At 42.4% G+C, this 13,817-nt stretch overlaps 1 protein-coding gene across 2 annotated transcripts; it reads left to right on the top strand.

Moving 5' to 3' along the window:
- The first annotated feature begins 22 nt into the window (after positions 1-22).
- Positions 23-13,799, top strand: LOC117817768 (elongator complex protein 1-like). 2 transcript variants are annotated; one of them, XM_034690537.1, is made up of 36 exons: positions 23-140; positions 1,056-1,255; positions 1,393-1,545; positions 1,682-1,763; positions 2,225-2,305; positions 2,444-2,529; positions 2,614-2,804; positions 2,978-3,101; positions 3,214-3,307; positions 3,755-3,985; positions 4,071-4,241; positions 4,453-4,531; positions 4,716-4,874; positions 4,988-5,094; positions 5,611-5,714; positions 5,798-5,851; positions 5,954-6,059; positions 6,203-6,318; positions 6,464-6,537; positions 6,753-6,831; positions 7,437-7,516; positions 7,608-7,748; positions 9,952-10,037; positions 10,171-10,319; positions 10,875-10,998; positions 11,122-11,219; positions 11,398-11,599; positions 11,687-11,748; positions 11,862-11,924; positions 12,057-12,117; positions 12,316-12,429; positions 12,676-12,775; positions 12,888-13,015; positions 13,160-13,311; positions 13,446-13,524; positions 13,647-13,799. In XM_034690537.1, the coding sequence occupies exons 2-36, from the start codon at positions 1,106-1,108 to the stop codon at positions 13,712-13,714; spliced, it is 3,948 nt and encodes a 1,315-aa protein (XP_034546428.1). In that variant the 5' UTR covers positions 23-140; positions 1,056-1,105; the 3' UTR covers positions 13,715-13,799. The 2 variants fall into 2 exon arrangements, with proteins under 2 accessions (XP_034546428.1, XP_034546427.1); XM_034690536.1 differs by having other exon boundaries at positions 23-144.
- Positions 13,800-13,817: the final 18 nt, after the last annotated feature.

The raw sequence follows: 13,817 nt of genomic DNA, 5'->3' as shown, positions 1-13,817 counted from the left end.
GGGGGCGCCCACGTTCCCCACTCATATTACTGCGTCACCAGAGGTTATAGGTCATGTGTCTGACGCCGCCACATGCATGATGTTGTGTTGTTGATACTGAAGATTTCTAAGGATTTACAGCTTCTAGAGGATTCTTCTCAGTAGGTTTGACATTTTATTATTATTTTAATACAATTCTGAACTTTAATCTTTTGTATGAAATGTTTAATTTTATCAGGTTAACATAATGTCGCGTCTTTTAGGTAGGTAAATGTAAGATTGCACTCTCAGTTCCAATATCGGACACCTCTTTTCCTAATTCTCACCTTTAAAACTGTCACTTTGTCTTAAAATGTACTTACTAACTAGTTGTTTGGGTAGTTTTAAAGCTATTCTGATATCATCGATTACCTAGCTGACTTTCAGCGGATTGATATATCAGTTAAAGCCTCGTTCAGAAGAGATGTAAAGTGTCAAATACACACTAAATCATCATTATCAAGGTTTTGATTGAGATAGATAAGTGTCTAATAGAGTTGAATGTGATAATGGAAGTGAATGCAGTAGTTGTCATGTTAGCTAACAAGACTGACACAACATATAGCCTCTTTAATAGTCCAGGGATGTATTTACATTATAATTACATAGAATAAAGGAGATTTAATTAAATTTAAAGGTGAAAACATTAAACCTCAACTTGTAACTATGACTAGGGCTATGTCCAGGACTGGTGAGGTAATATTTTGACTCAATATATCTGCTCTTCTGGTGAAATCTGCCATGATTATTTTTATTGGGACATTTAGTGTGTGGAAAGAAGTGAAAAGCAGACTTTGTTGATATGATTTGTCAAAAATAAGAGATAAGAAGAGGCCAGAATGAAGCTGAGATGACAGCCCTTCTACCCTAGATTCATAGCTGCAATCTTAGATCATTTTCTGGCATCTTTAGTCAAATAAAGTCAAATTTATCTGTATAGCACATTGTAAATAGCATGAGTTGACCACAGTGTAGATGTAGAAGTCATATATCAGTTGTTCTGTTCTCAGCATGTTAACTTTGTTTTGCTGTTCCAGGTGTTCTGCAGTCCTCTGGTCCAGACTGATTTTTCCTCTGAGGAAAGATAATGAGGAACTTGAAGCTACTGAAGAGCCTGCGGAGCTCTGAGCTGCAGGGTCCCGGCTCGCCGCAGTGCCTCAGTGTGCGGGCGGACACCGGATCACTGCTGGTCGCCTCAAACTACTCCATCACAGAATATGACCCACGTACCGGCCAGGTGAGCAATGACAAACTGTGCCTGTCCTTTTGCTTTTAATGGAGACATAAAAATAGTTAAGTAGCAGTGTTAGTTTGTTTTGGTGTCATCTCATTGAGCTTTTGAAATTGTGTCCACTCACCTCTTCTGTCTTGCAGGAGCTCAGTGAAGCATCGTTGACAGCTGAGGGTTTCCTCCACGAGGACGGTAGCGGAGAGGTGGTGGGACTGCAGGACTTGGCTGAACACGAGTCCGCATGTTTGGCCACAGCTGGTGGTGATGTCATCCTGTTCAACCTCAACACGTGCAAGGTTAGCAGCTGAGACAAGATGAAACATTTCTACAAAGGGCTGTGAGACTATTGGGAGTGTTTGGCTTTAATGGTCGAAGTTAGAGTTGGTTTTAAAAAAAAAGTCCTTACAGAAGTGTGTGATTGTTGTCCCACAGTTGGAGTGTGTCGGCAGTGTGGACAGTGGTCTGACCTCAATGAGCTGGAGTCCTGATGAAGAGCTCGTCATTCTCACTACTGGTCAGTGTGTGTTATGTGTGTTCTCAAACATTTTACTTAAAAGATTACTCATCGCATGGTTTTCCATCAGAAGTTTCCCCATATTTTGTAAATGCTGAATCTTCAGTCAGCTTTTTTCCATGTAATTAATGAGTTTCTGTCTCCACAGTTGACTAAATACCAACATGCACTCATATAGTTTAAGTTGTTTACATTTAATGTTTTGTGAGAAGCTAATCTTTGTGCTGAGGTGAAATATTGTCAGTGGGAATTTGACATTGGCAGTTAGAAATTCAAAGTCATGTATTTGTTTGCAAATTGTCAAAGTTATACAAAAGTAACTGCTGGGTCAGGGTGCTCTGTTGCTTTAGATATGATCATATGAGCTAGTTAAAGATCAGTGCTTAGTGAATAACTTTGTAATTGAATAAATCATGGGCGGCATAAGAGAGGAATAAACCACTTCACATTTGTGCTCACAGGTCAGGAAACCATCATCATGATGACCAAAGACTTTGAGCCCATCACCGAGGTTGGAATCCACCAGGACGACTTTGGTGAAGGTGAGTCAGCTATAGATAGACTCTGTTATATCATTGGGTACAGACCTGACGGTCACAGGAGGATTCTCATAGAAACATCTGTGGTATAGATGAAGGTATTAAGAAGTATTTTATAAAACCTTCTGATGTGTTGAACAGGAAAGTTTATCACAGTGGGCTGGGGAAAGAAGGAGACTCAGTTCCATGGCTCAGAGGGGAAACAGGCGGCCCAGAGGAAGACCCAGGTGTGTGTTCAAACATCATCCCAGCTTGAAAGAATATAATTGTTTCATAAACAGTTGAAATCATTCTGTCTGATGCGTCCTCAGGAGGTGCAGCCGGCTGCAACCTGCGATGACCGCAGGCCGAGGGTGACGTGGCGAGGTGACGGTCAGCTGTTTGCAGTCAGTGCCGTCTGTCCTCAGACTGGGGCCAGGAAGGTCCGGGTCTGGAACAGAGAGGGAGTCCTGCAAGCCACCAGTGAGCCGATCAATGGACTGGAGCAGGCGCTCTGCTGGAAGTAAGGGATCTCCTGATGCTTGAGTGTATTTCACTTTTAACCTTCCACATGAGAACATTGTAGATCTTAGTCATTTAATTTGTGGGAGACCCTGGTGTATTAAACATTTAAGCAGCATGAACAGTTGTCTGGTTTCTCCTGGTGTGATATGAGCTCTTCTCTTTATGCTTTAGACCGTCAGGCAGCCTGATCGCGAGCACGCAGCGCCATCCCAACAAACACAGTGTGGTTTTCATGGAGAAGAACGGACTGCTGCACGGAGACTTCACCCTACCCTTCAGCAAAGACCAGGCCAAGGTAGGTTCTGCTCAACCAAACCCTCTATTTAATGAAGTAGCGTACAAATTATGAACACCAGCAAGTCATATTTATCTACCAATTTAAATCACTGATCTGTTTTTGTTTCCAGGTGAAGGATCTGCTGTGGAACAGTGACTCCACGGTGTTAGCTGTTTGGTTGGAGGACATGACGGCCGGGGAGGACAAACAAGTCAACACTTGCAGTAAGTCCAGTCAAAGCTGCAGCTTCAAAACATTCAATTAAAAGTGTCTGATCACTTTTGTGAAAGATATAATCTGGGAAAAGTTATCAAAATCTACTGAAGCAAGACATTTTGCAAGTCTCTGAAAGTTCTTTATTCCTCTGAGGATTTTTATAAACACCCTTATTAGATTTTTTTCTTTTTTCAAACAACATTTGGATGAAGATGTTTCCAAAACTGGCATATTCAAGTCTATACTCCACTTTAATGTTACTATTGATGCTGAAACAGAGCCCAATCTATAGCTTAATATCACCCTACACATTACAAGACTCAGCCTTTGAACCCCAGAAGTCTCTCCCAGGGAAGGCTTCTGATGTTGATCAATGCAAGAATGAAGTGAATTATTGAATAGATGTATAGCATACGGTTCCCTCCTTGTTAAGTTTGTCTGTCCTCCGTCTGCAGTCCAGCTGTGGTCGGTGGGGAACTATCACTGGTATCTGAAGCAGAGTCTGGACTTCGGCAGAGACTCTCAAAAGGCTCCAGTTTCTGTCTTCTGGGATCCTGAGCGCCCCCTGAGGCTCCACGTTGTGACCCGCGCCTGGACCACCTTCACCTACGACTGGGGCTGGACAACCGAGAGAAGCCCCGGGCTGGACGCCACCGACGGCGCCAACGTGGCTGTGATTGATGGAGGTGAGTGTGAATGAGACGAGAGGATGTAAAGCTGAGGGTTGACTTCAGTGTGAGGTTAACGTTCACGTATTTAAACCCCTCTTAGATAAAGTCCTGGTGACGAGCTTCAGGCGGTCTGTGGTTCCTCCTCCCATGTGTTCATTCGAGCTCCAGCTGACCTCCCCGGTCAACCAGGTGACCTTCCTCTGCCAGGCTCAGATGACCAATCAGCTGGCAGCAATGACCTCTGATGGACAGATCTCAGTCTACAAACAAGGTGTGGTATTACATGTTTTGAAACCTTCACATGATGTAACAGCTTGTGGGAAATTAAGGAAGCAAGTGAGGAGAGAGTAATCCAGTCCAATCGATACTGGATTAATTGTTGACATCCCTACTTGGTAACACTGATTTGTATTTGTTTGTGCTGTTTCTGAATATTTCTCTGATCAGTTTCTTCCTTCTAATTCATCCAACTATGTGTCCAGATTTAGGAGAGAAGGCTGCTAAAACAACAAATGGATTCAGAACGGTGTCTCGTCCCCTGGTCCTCCAGAAAACCTTCAGGTACTAACAACAACCTGCAACCTCCAGCGAATACAAACATGGTTGTCTGATCTGTCTTAAAATGTGACAAATTAATTGGGGTAATAAGTACAACTTAAAGTTTGCTGCCTGTATTCTGCAGGCAGGCAGATTATGCCTGCAGTCTGATCTCTGTTCTCTGATATATTTTTCCCTCTTCCTGCAGAGTGACAGTTCACCAGCAGGAGCCTCTGGCCCTGCGGCAGCTGCTGTGGCTGACCGACGATCTGTTTGTGGCTGTGAGTCCTGGTCTGCTGCTACCAACCTCCTCCACCTTACTGATGCTCCATCCTGCTCCCGACGCTGACGACACACTCACTGTCAGGTCAGCTGAACAGAACAGTTTCAACTAGCACCAAATGCATCCAATCTATTAAAGAGAATGACTCCACAGCTTTGTTGTCAGTCAGGACTCAGCGCTGTGTTTTTCTGTTTCAGGTCAGAGGTGGAAGTGGACGGTGTTATCGTCAGTGTGGTTCACAGCTCACAGAGCGCTACTGTGGCGCTGCAGCTGGAGGACGGACAGATCAGGAAGCTGCTCTGGGGTCAGTCACTGAAATCTTTGTCTGCTGTTGAACTATGAGATGTTTTTGATGCATAGGTGTTAACTCAGACAGGTTATTAGACTATGAAAGACCTCTGAGCAGTAGAAAGGTTATCCTGAGAGTCTGACTGTAGCCTCCTAAACGTGAGAATTCCTCCTAGGATGCCACTAAGCCGCATGATAGTTTGCTGCTTTAGAAATGATGCAGAGTAACACAGTTTTATTGTCTTTTGAGATTAAAGTTACTCATCTGTTTTGTTTATTTTTGTGTCAGTCAGCTTGAATTTGCAAATGTAAAAGCAGAATGAAGCATGTTTTAAAATAACACATTTAAAAAGTTTGTTCTTGAAGCTTTATTCTCTCTTTCTGCTTTATTTGAGAGTTTTAACTCATTACTCCTCATTAAATTCAATTTTTTTTTATATTGATGCCTGCTTTAAACTCCTATTAGATGCATGAAATTGCATTATTTGATATAAAGAGAAATAAATATATATATTTGTACATTTCTGTATAGATTGTCCGGAGCCTTCAGTGGAAGATTGGCGTGACACCAGCGGATGTTGCATCAACTTCCCCGTCCCCTGTGTTCAGGCAGCGCTCTGCAGCATCAGCGGGGAGGTAGAGATACACACATTTGATGACATCATGTTTTTGTGAACAGGCCTTCATGCTCTCTCTTTATCTTTCTTCTGTGTCTTCAGGAATATCTACTCGGCCTGACGGACAGATCTCACCTGTACGCAGGAGACACAGAGGTAACATCACAAGTCAAAGATTCATGAGAAGTCGTCAGGGGATAAGGAACAGGATGATACTTCCAACAGAGATGTATTCATGTCTTTCTGCTTCTCTCTCAGCTGGCCTCCAATATTTCCTCCTTTGCTGTTTGCAATGATTTCCTCCTCATCACAACACACTCACACACCTGTCGCTGCCTCCAACTGAGCGCGCTCAGTGTCAAAGGTAAGGTTACACGTTTGTTGCTTTTAACTTCCACAAGTCACAGAAAAAAAACCTGTGATGAGTAAGCAAAGTTGGATTGTAAGGTTGATGTTGCTGCTGATATATTCGTAGTACTGTTGATGAAACGACCTTTGACCCCACAGGGCTGCAGGCGGCCCTGGCTTCAGATGGAGTTCAGAATGATGAGACGCTACGGCGAGTGGAGAGAGGATCCAGGATTGTCACTGTGGTCCCTCAAGACACCCGAGTCATTCTGCAGGTGAGTTACACACACACACACACACACACACACACACACACACACACACACACACACACACACACACACACACACACACACACACACACACCAGCACTTACAGATACTACAGTTTCTCTGATTCTGATATGTGACTTGTGTCCAGATGCCTCGTGGAAACCTGGAGACGGTGCATCATCGAGCGCTGCTGTTAGCTCAGCTCAGGAGATGGTTGGACGGGTGAGTGTTTGATGTTCCAAATCAATATTCTGTCCTTTTATTTAGACTTTTATAACCATCCTCAGCCTTTTAAATACCAAACAACATCCTATTATAGTCTTTAAGTAAATATCAGAAGCTGTAACCTGACGCTGAGAGGAAGCAATAAAAGCTTTAATGACATGGTAATCTACCTGGCTGTTAAACAAAGTCTCACCTGTTGCTGTTTTTGTCAGTCTGAGGTTCAGAGACGCCTTCGAGTCGATGAGGAAGCTGAGGATCAATCTGAACTTCATTTACGATCACAACCCAAAGGTAAATATGACGACCGGTTCTTCTACGCTCCATTTATCAGCGTCTTAATTATACACAAATAAAACACCTCATGGATTCAGAAGATACTTGAATAATGTCATAAATTTGCTTTGAATTGGCGCTAAACAGATAAAATTAGAATTAGCGCTGGAGAGGTCGGCAGCCGGTTGCAGCAGCTCCGAACCCCTTTACCTTTTTACTATATTTAAACTTTATTAAAAGCTGCATTTACCATTTGTAACATTTGTATATATCTTAAATTTGTATTCTATCTGTATTTATCTATTTTTTTTATTTTTACTTATTGAAACTTCTTTCTTGATTGTACTTATGTCTGGGTTGCTGCAACAACCGAATTTCCCCCGGTGGATCAATAAAGTAATATCTTATCTGAAAAACTGATTCAATGATTTTGTGTTTTGTGTCGTTAAAATACAAAATGAAGATTCATAAGAGATTAAAAAGTGTAGGATGTGTTCAGGTATTTCAAGTGTTCTCATCATGTAGTACTTTACAAGATCATGCATGATTAAAGCTTCAACATAAAACCAAGAATTGATGCCCTAAGTGTTTTTTTATGGCTTGTATTTGACTTCTTTCTGCAGGTTTTTCTGGAAAACATCGAGACTTTCATCGCACAACTGGACTCTCTCAACCACATCAACCTCTTCCTCACTGAGCTCAAGTAAGACTCCTCAGATCAGAGGTTTTCATTTAAGGCAAATCTTATATTTTATTCATTAATTCAAATATTGTGTATTTCTTTTGGTGATCAGGGAGGAGGACACAACCAGCATCATGTACCCCCGTCCTGAGGGAGGCTTGATCCAGACTCCTCCTGCTGTGTCCGGGCAGAAGAAGGTGGATGTTGTCTGTGATGCTTTTAAGAGTGCGATGGAATCAATGGATCCAAACAAGTGAGTGACAATGATATTCATTTAGAAATCTCTGCTCAGATTATGAAAATGTTGTGACGTAAACCTGATAAAATTACAAATATGGGCAAAGAAACTCATTCAGTGTTAGTGAGACTTCTTCATATTAACTTTTAAAAACATACATCCATTATCAGTGGGTGTTGAACTCCCTGTTTCTTTTACAAGTCAAGTCAAGCTTTATTTATAAAGCACATTTAAAACAACCTCAGTTGACCGAAGTGCTGTACAGATATTAAAATACAATATAATCATACTCAATATAACAATAAATAAAAACAATAAAAGAATAGTAAGAGCTCAATTTAGGAAATAAAAGAGTAAAGAAGTAAGAAGCCAAGGATTCTTGTTTAGCTGGGACTGAACGGCAAGGAGAAAAGATAGGTTTTTAGGAGTGTTTTAAAGTGATCCACAGACTGTGCAGCTCTAACCTGGAAAGGTAGGCTGTTCCACAGCTTTGGGGCCGCCACAGAGAAGGCTCTGTCCCCACGAGTAGAGAGTCTGGACCGAGGTACTGCAAGGAGCAGCTGGTTTAATGACCTAAGTGCTCTGGAAGTACTGTGAGGCTGTACAAGGTCTGATAAATAAGACGGTGCCAGACCATTTAAACACTTAAAAACAATTAATGACACCTTGAACTGGATCCTAGAGTTAACAGGCTACCAGTGCAAAGACTCAAGGACAGGACTGATGTGATCACGCCGTTTCTTTCCAGTCAGCAGGCGGGCGGTTGCATTTTGGACGACCTGTAGATGCCGCAATGCTGACTGGTCGAGACCAACAAACAAAGAGTTACAGTAATCTAAGCGTGAAGTAACAAAGGTGTGAATAACTCTCTCGAAATCATTTCTGGGAAGATAAGGCTTCACTTCTGCTAATAGTCTTAACTGAAAGAAGCTTGGTTTTTTTTTATGATCACAGTTTTTTATTAGTTTTCACATTTTCACACAATAACTGACGGGACACATTATCCACACAGGACAATCCACAATGACGACAAAGTAATCAGTCAGACAGAAACAAAGGAATAAGATTACAAATAGACAAGTGACTATGTATATAAATAAAAATAATAACACTAACAGTAAAATTAAATACTAATGATAACAGTATGTAACTTAAAGAGAGGTACGCACGCTTGAACATAAAATGTGTTGTCTACTATTTACAGATTGTAGTATAATCATCAAATTACAGGGGTCTGTAAGTCTACATCACCAGGCAGAATTAGACCAGTTTGTTCCATTTAGATGGTTTGCAGGATTTTAAATTTTTTCATTCAGGGTTCGTTGGGGTTGATCAACCTAAATTATTATATCAATAAAACAAAATTAAAAGGGTAGCTCTTAACTCGATTAAGTTCTATGGTCCCGTGATGAGATCAATGTATCTCCCCCATTTGGCCCTGTATAGATCTAGTCGGTTTATCATCCTGTAGGTAAGTTCTTCGTAGGCTCCAACCACACTTAATTGGGTAAACCATAGGCTAGATGGAGGGAGATCCACCGTTTTCCATTCCCTAACAAGGATCTTACGACCCAGCATGATGGCTGTGTGGATCCATCTTGTATGGGGTTCAGGGATCCCCTTTAAGGGTGTGTGATCCCCCAGTATGTATAGGCCTGGTAAGTATGGGATGTCTTGCCCCACGACCAAGGTAATACTTTCATGAATTGCTGTCCACTACCTCTGGACCTTAGGGCAGGACCATAGCATGTGAATCAGGGTGCCTGGGTCCGCCTCACATCTCCAACATGTCGAGTCTTCCCTTAATCTCACCCTGTGAAAGAAGCTTGTTTTAACAATAGAGCTTATCTGCTTGTCAAACTTCAAGTCACTGTCCAAAATAACTCCAAGGTTCCTTGCAAAAGGGTGACAGTAAGACCTAAGGGTGCCAATGGTGCTATCAAAGCCATCCAACAGATTTTGTTGGCCAAATAAAATAATCTCTGTTTTGTTTTTGTTCATGGAGAGAAAGTTCAAGAAGCCTATCGATATGATCTTTATCATCTCTAGCTCTTTGTAATTTCACTCCTCACACTCTCGAGAGTTGACTCAGACTTTGTTCAAAACGCTTTAAAAACAGGTCGATGAGTAAAGTTGCAAAGAAATGGTGAATTCAGCAGGAGTAAAAACAATGAAGTGATCATGCAGGGTAATACAATCAACATGTTGTGTTTGCCAGGTTCTTTCTGTCCATACTGACGGCTCATGTGAAGAAGACGGTCCCCGAGCTGGAGACCGCTCTGCAGAAAGTCCACGAGCTTCGAGGTGAGCGTGCGAACGAGCAGCAGGAGTGTGTCATGAAGCTAAAATTATCTCCCTCAAACACATACACACACACACACACAGAGGGAGATGACTTCTTTACGTCCTCATTATATTCTGGGTTTGTGCCTTACAGTAAATCCTCCCGAAGCTCCCGATGCCGTGAGCGCTGAAGAGGCCTTGAAGTACCTCCTCTTCCTCGTCAACGTCAACGATCTGTACGAACACTCTCTGGGGACGTACGACTTTGATCTCGTGCTCATGGTGGCGGAGAAATCCCAAAAGGTACAAGAGGAAACATCAGCTTTCTTCTCTTGTTTCACTCTTACACCGTCTTTTAAGACAGTTCTTTACAGCACAAGGAAAAATGGAAATCCAAAGTTTTCATTAGTTACTAAGTACGCCTTCATTTTTATTCACATGCACCTGCAATATTCATGACCTCTCTTGAAGCGTTATTAAGTTTTTAATGGAAACATTTTGTCCTCATTAAAATGCAGATTAAAGCACCAACACCACGGGTAGAGTAAAAAATTAAAGAAGGTATTTAAGCTGCTTAAAAACAAACACATGCATGGATTAAGTAGCTCAGTAAGGTGCTGCAAAACATCATCAGAAGATCACTTTGTGTGTTTCTGGTTGTTCTTAGATTGATTTCCCAACAGAGAGTTGAAGATTTGAGAGTCAGTGCACATTGAAAGTGCTTTCAAAAAGAGAATATGTTGAATTGGGAGTGAAAAAAGTTGTAACCCTTCACTCAACTTTAACTATCGCCCAGAGGTATAAGAATGATATCATAAATGAGAGGTACCAACTAACTTATGGCCCCAATTCCCACAGGATCCCAAAGAGTACCTCCCCTTCCTCAACATGCTGAAGAGCCTGGAGCTGAACTACCAGCGCTACACCATCGACAAACACCTCAAACGCTACAAGAAGGCTCTGCATCATCTCAGCAAGTGTGGTCAGTCTGCCCGTGTTTCTTTTTATCAGCAGCTATCAAACTAAAACAAACAGTTACATCTGTGTGTCTGAAACAGTGGAAGTGACAGATGTGGATGTAAATGTTTTGTTGCTTTGTGTTCAGGAGAGGAACATTTCTCTGAAGCTCTGCAGCTTGTGAAGGAGCAGAAACTTTACACTGAAGCTCTGCGGCTGTATGCAGCAGACAGCATTCACTACAAGGTAAACACACAAACACATGTTTATTACAATTATTTGATTAACTTGTAAAAACAACATTTAAATAGTGATGAGACTTTTTGCAGTTTTTCACCGCTCAGTCATTTTGGTTCGTCTTCTAACTCCTCTACAGCTGACACCTTACATGATATAAACCCTAACTTTGACCTTTGACCCCCAGGCTCTGAGCTGTGTGTATGCCGAGCACCTGGTGGAGCAGCAGCAGGCAGAGCAGGCCGGCTTGTTGCTGTGGAGATGTGGAGAGTTAGCCAGCGCCCTGCAGGCGTTCACCAGCAGCTCCAGCTGGAGGAACGCCATCTGTGTGGCGCAGCAGATCCCACTTCCACCGGACCAGTTAGCTCTGCTGGCCAGAGACCTGGCAGGTACCTTGGACCACAGCTTCATGCTAATGCAAGTGTGTAATGAGCTGCTGAGACAACTCTGATGAAGTTTGTTTTCTTCTCTTTTAGAGAAGCTGACTGAACAGCGGCGGTACTCAGAAGCGGCTCTGCTGTTGGACCAGTACGCTAAAGTAAGATCCTCTGCAGAGGGAGGCTGCAGCTCAACAAACTGTGAAACTGAAACAACTCTTTGTCTTCTGCTGCCAGTCAGAGCTGAAAGTTGCATTGTTCTTGTTTCTCATAGGACTGTGAGGAGGCCATATTGGCTCTGATCACCGGTGCAGTGTGGGAGGAGGCGCTCCGATTGGTCAGTAAAATAGATATACAGTTTTTTCCCCCACTTCTATTTTCAGTTCACTTGAGATTAGGATAAAGCATGTTTATGATTTTTAATAATGTAACCTGTGTGAAGTTCATGTGAGATCTCTGCATGTTTCAGATTTACATGCACAACAGACAGGACATCACTGAGACCAACCTCAAACCTGCTCTGATGGAAGGTAAGAGGAGCTCAGTCTGCTCCTTTAAACCACGAGTTAGCTGTTCTTCTGTCAGGGACATACTGTAGGTCCACATGAGCATTAGCAAAAATGTAATATAATGAAAAAAATAACAACAACAGGGATTAATCCTCAACTTGTAAATCCTTGTTTTGATTCTGTAATGTGTGTTAATGTTGTCATGTTGTCTCATGTCAGCTGTCAGCACTCAGACCACCTTCTTGGAGACTCAGGTAGCAACGTTCACTCGGCACAGGACCCGGCTGGCTGTGGTCAGAGAGCAGAAGGAGAAGGCCAGACTGGACATGCTGGGTAAGATCCAGGACAAACAGTATCAGAGCCATGATGTCTGAAACATCAAATGTCTAAGAGGAAGTTTTAAAAACATGAATCACTGCAAGAAAGTATTCATAGATGAAATATAAAGGTCGAAAGTCTAGATACTAAATAACAATTAGCTATGGAGGGTGAATGGAATAAGAAGGTGTCTTCTTACGTCTCTTATCTTGAGTTGAAATCAGAAATAAGATAGTGATCTGTATTTGTCTCCCCCATCAGATGAAGACGGTCCAGACTGTCCTGACGCCGAGCTTTACTCCGAAGCAAGCAGCGTGCTGACCGGCTCCAAATACTCCCACAGCAACTCCCGCATCTCCTCGTAAGACAAACACAGACTCTTCTACAAGTTGCAGAGAGTCTGATTACCTCAAGTTTGCATCAAGGTATATATTTTTAAATTTTGGTTGTCTGTTTTGACGCTCTGCTCGCAGGAGGTCGTCAAAGAACCGTCGGAAAGCTGAGAGGAAGAAGTTGAGTCTGAAGGAGGGAAGCCCGATGGAGGACCGAGCGCTGATGTGTGCTCTGGGTGACATCATGAGCACTGTGGACAAGATGAGAGGTGTGAACACCAACACTCATAGCAAAAGCATTCACAAGACATTAACTCATAAAATCATAACTCCTCTGAATCATGTATCTTTCTGTATAATGAGATGCATCCAGTTTGACTGACAGCTCATTTGTCTCTCCCCGCTCCTTGCAGAGGAAATGCACGGCCTGCTGAAGGCTCTGGTGTTGTTCCAGTTCCACAAACAGGCGGAGAAGCTGCAGCTGGCCTTCACTGAGGCTCTGCAGATGATAGAGGCAGCGATCCCTGAGGTGTGGCCCGAAAGCCTGCAGAGCAATCAAACACCGGTAAATACAATACAACTTTTATCATCACAGTTATTAAATAGCAGTTACATACTTTTTATGAAATGTACTTAAATGGAGGTTAATGTTTCTCTCATATTCTTTGGTTTTTAAATCCTTTGTGATTCCTGTTTCAGCTCACCGGGCCGAACTCGACTGCAAACAGCATCATGGCTTCGTTCCAGCAGCAGCAGAGACCTGCAGCTCCACAACAAGGTCAGCACAAGTCTTATTATTTTAACCCTTTTAAGTCACATGAACACTCACAAGGTAGACTTTGCACAACTAACATAATCCCAGTTTTGAATGACGCTGATTTGAATTATGTTTCTTTGCAGCTCCTGAAGTCCTGACGCCACCAAAGATGAGAAACGGTATCAAGTGGAAGCTCGCTGTTCTTACATGACTTAGATGTGTTTAAGTTTTATTATTTTTTAAACTGTAAAGTCAAATGGAAATTATGTGGTAAATAAAGATTCAGGTAATGTCTCCTCACTTTGCACCTTTTC

Source organism: Notolabrus celidotus, chromosome 8 (assembly GCF_009762535.1).
Source record: "Notolabrus celidotus isolate fNotCel1 chromosome 8, fNotCel1.pri, whole genome shotgun sequence".
NCBI classification, from domain to species: Eukaryota; Metazoa; Chordata; class Actinopteri; order Labriformes; family Labridae; genus Notolabrus; species Notolabrus celidotus.
This window is presented reverse-complemented; position numbering and strand designations above follow the sequence as displayed.